Raw genomic sequence first — 4,215 nt, forward strand, 5'->3', positions numbered from 1 at the left:
TCGGTTTCGACTAGCTTTCTCAGCCGTTCGGTCTAGACAAGCTTTCCGTTCGGTCTCGACCAGTTTCTCAGCTGTTCGGTCTCGACAACAATTAAGCAGGTGTAACGCACAATGAATGTTGTAACGACTGTCGTTAAGTAATTAAGGTTTGCATTAATGACCATTAAGAGGTAAATTAATGTGTCAGATTCCTTTAAACTCTATAAATAAGGGTTTAGGTGGGAGGTAAGGACGGATTCAACTCAGACTACAATACGCTCTATTTACTTCAATATTTAACTGTCACGAACAGTTCATAAAACCGCTCCTAACTTGAGCGTCGGAGTGCCTTTTGCAGGTACCTCCCCTCTTTTACAAAGAGGGTGACCGAGCGGCCAACATTGAAGGTGACCGATCGGTACAAACGAGAAGCAGACAAGTGGAGCGCACCAGTCGAAGGTTAGTGTCTCGGTCTCACAAATCCCTATCGAAACATTTTGGCGCCCACCGTGGGGCCGAGAGCAAGCTGAAGACACCCAATGGTAACCACAAGAAATATGGAGGAGCAAAGCACCAGAGATTTAACAAGAGAGTTGCAGGCCCAGATTGAGGCACAGGCGCAGACTATACAAACGCAGGCGCACGCTCAGCAAGAGATGCGGCGGAGGCATGAGGAGGAGATGAGGGCGCTAAGGGCCGAACGGGAACCTCCCGAGCGGTCCGCCTCGAATCGAGAAAACGCTAATGAGGCGAGCCACAATCACGTCAACCCGAACGGTCGGGCTAGAAGGGAACCAACGCCCCTGCAGACCGCTCGGCCAACCAGTTTATTGCCCTTCACGGCAACCATCATGCAAACGCCAATGCCAGAAAAGACTCCCCCCGTATTGGATAAGTATGATGGTTCGGCTGATCCAGATAATCACTTAAGGACGTTCGGTAATGCAATGGCATTCTATACGGACAACGACCCTATCATGTGCAGAGCCTTCTCGTTGTCACTTAAGGAAGAGGCATTGGAATGGTATAACACTCTTCCTCCCAACACAGTGGATTGCTTCGCTACTGTGGAAAACCTCTTTAGGAGACAATACGCATCCAATCGGAAACAGGAGGTAACACCGGTGGATTTAATAAACACTGAGCAGGAGAAAGGAGAAACTTTGAAGGCTTTTATGAAGAGATATACTGAAACCGCACGACGAGTTAGAGAGATAGATCAATCTTTTATTATCAATAATCTGCCTTCGTGTATGAGACCAGGGTATTTTGCGGAAAAATTGTATGCACGACCGCCAAAAACGATGGAGGAGCTCCAAGAGCGAGCAGCTGAGTTCATCCGTATGGAGGAAATGCGTTTGTCGCAAAGGAAACGACAGCAAGAGGGTGATGCGGGCGGAAGTGGAAAGGACGGCAAACGACCGTTCGGCAATAACGATAAGAATAGAGAGTTTCACAGGCCATTCAAGTTTCACCATTATACAACCCTCAATGCACCTAGGGCAAAAGTTCTCGAAGAAGCCCTTAGCGCGGAACTTATCACACCCCTGAGGAAACCGTCTCCAAGAAATGCAGACGAAAGGAAAAGTTGCCGGTACCATCAAAACCATGGACATACTACAGAAGACTGCATCACGTTAAAGAATGAAATAGAAAATTTTATCCGGGCGGGACATCTACGAAGGTTTATAAAGGAAGCAAGATACGGCCTCCCTAAGGAAGGATATTCGAGAAGAAGCCCCGAGCGGGCGAGTAGGAAAGACGAGCGAGGGCGGGGCTATAGTCATAGTCTCAGTCGTCATCGGGAACGTTCGCTTCGTGGAGTTATCAACTAAAGAGAAGCATCCACAATTCTACTACTGTCATGTTTAAATCCGGTTTCATTTGATTCATGCTTTTGTTATTAACTTACGCTCTTATTATTGAATAAATAAAGTCCAATTTAGGCCGGTCAATCGCTCCCAAAGTGGCTAAACAAAATCATATTCAATGAAAGTCTCTCAGAGCTAGAAGATGAAGACCGAACGGTAAATCCCGCTCGGCGAAGAGGTAAATTCCTCTATAAAGATTTGAAGACCGAACGGTAAATCCCGATCGGCGAAGAGGTAAATTTCTCTATAAAGATTTGAAGACCGAACGGTAAATCCCGCTCGGCGAAGAGGTAAATTCCTCTATAAAGATTTGAAGACCGAACGGTAGATACCGCTCGGCCAAGAGGTAAATTCCTCTATAAAGATTTGAAGACCGAACGGTAAATCCCGCTCGGCGAAGAGGTAAATTCCTCTATAAAGATTTGAAGACCGAACGGTAAATCCCGCTCGGCGAAGAGGTAAATTTCTCTATAAAGATTTGAAGACCGAACGGTAAATCCCGCTCGGCGAAGAGGTAAATTCCTCTATAAAGATTTGAAGACCGAACGGTAAATACCGCTCGGCCAGGAGTTAAAATTCCCTATAATGATTTGAAGACCGGGCAGTTAATCCCGCTCGGTGAAGAGGTAACAGGATACTGCAAATCACAACCGAGAGGTAAATCCCGCTCGTCAAAGTCGGGCACAAAGATCGAGCGGTAAATCCCGCTCGTCAAAGTCGAGCACAAAGATCGAGCGGTAAATCCCTCTACACCGAACGGTTTTCACTCTCATCAATCAGGAAGTTCTGGTAACAAGGACTGTTGAGCGTGCGGCCGAATTCAATCCATGAAACTGTTCGACGCGAACAGGATATAACAACTTGAAGCACAAAGAGCAAACTCCTTAGTACAACGAGAACAACCTCCCTCAAACTCATAAGTCCTATAGTTAACCGTTCGGCTAAAGCCGAACGATTAACTCAGACTTGGGGGGCTTATGTTACTATGGGCTCGCAGGCTACCGTTCAGTCTCTACCGTTCGGTCTCGCCTAGTTTCTCAGCCGTTCGGTTTAGGCAAGCTTTTCGTTCGGTCTCGACCAGTTTCTCAGCCGTTCGGTCTCGACAAGCTTTCCGTTCGGTCTCGACTAGCTTTCTCAGTCGTTCGGTCTAGACAAGCTTTCCGTTCGGTCTCGACTAGCTTTCTCAGCCGTTCGGTCTAGACAAGCTTTCCGTTCGGTCTCGACCAGTTTCTCAACCGTTCGGTCTCGACAACAATTAAGTAGGTGTAACGCACAATGAATGTTGTAACGACTGTCGTTAAGTAATTAAGGTTTGCATTAATGACCATTAAGAGGTAAATTAATGTGTCAGATTCCTTTAAACTCTATAAATAAGGGTTTAGGTGGGAGGTAAGGACGGATTCAACTCAGACTACAATACGCTCTATTTACTTCAATATTTAACTGTCACGAACAGTTCATAAAACCGCTCCTAACTTGAGCGTCAGAGTGCCTTTTGCAGGTACCTCCCCTCTTTTACAAAGAGGGTGACCGAGCGGCCAACATTAAAGGTGACCGATCGGTACAAACGAGAAGCAGACAAGTGGAGCGCACCAGTCGAAGGTTAGTGTCTCGGTCTCACAAATCCCTATCGAAACAAATAATAATAATAATAATAAACTCTTTAAGGATTGAAGGATTATGTAAGCCTTAGACGAATCTTTGAGAAATAAGTATGAAGAAATGTGTGTCCCAGTAACTAAATGAGAAAATGCTTATAATTGTTTCCATGGTTATAAATGAATCTAAAATTTTACTTTACCATAATGAATGTCCAATTTTTCTTTACCATAATAGATATATTAAAAAATCGATATCTTTTTCAAATGTAAGATTCAATTAAAATATTAAAAAATTCAACAAAGTTGCGATAATTTAACCTTGTGAGCTTGAATTTTAATTAAATTATCATAATTGATGAGAGTATTAATAACCACGGTATCACCATTGACCATCTCCACAATCACTCCTGCATGAAAAAGTAAAACAGTCATATGTGTAAACAAATGAGGCGTGCATCTTTACGTACTATATTACATATTACAAAAATAACAAGTTGAGTTTTTTGTTAAAGTGAAAAAGTCAATTCACACTTTAAAGGGTAGGAACTTGATTTCTATTATTAGGCTTTTAATTTGTTTTTATGGTTAGGCTCCTAAAAAATATCCAAAAAAAAAAATAGTTCTAATATACATTTACTAAATTAATTGTACAATTATATTTAAAAATAAATTTTAATTAAATTATTATGAGTGACTGTTAAATTTTATTGATACTAAAAGAGACATTTAATGAAATAAATCATAACTTTGTTTAGGAGGAAGAG

At 42.8% G+C, this 4,215-nt stretch overlaps 1 protein-coding gene across 1 annotated transcript; it reads left to right on the forward strand.

The window, feature by feature from the left end:
• Positions 1-518: 518 nt before the first annotated feature.
• LOC128196725 (uncharacterized) lies at positions 519-1,814 on the forward strand. Its single transcript, XM_052878237.1, has one exon. It carries the CDS (start codon positions 519-521, stop codon positions 1,812-1,814), a length of 1,296 nt encoding a protein of 431 aa, XP_052734197.1.
• The last annotated feature ends 2,401 nt before the right edge of the window (positions 1,815-4,215 follow it).

Source organism: Vigna angularis, chromosome 5, assembly GCF_016808095.1.
Source record: "Vigna angularis cultivar LongXiaoDou No.4 chromosome 5, ASM1680809v1, whole genome shotgun sequence".
Lineage (NCBI taxonomy): Eukaryota > Viridiplantae > Streptophyta > Magnoliopsida > Fabales > Fabaceae > Vigna > Vigna angularis.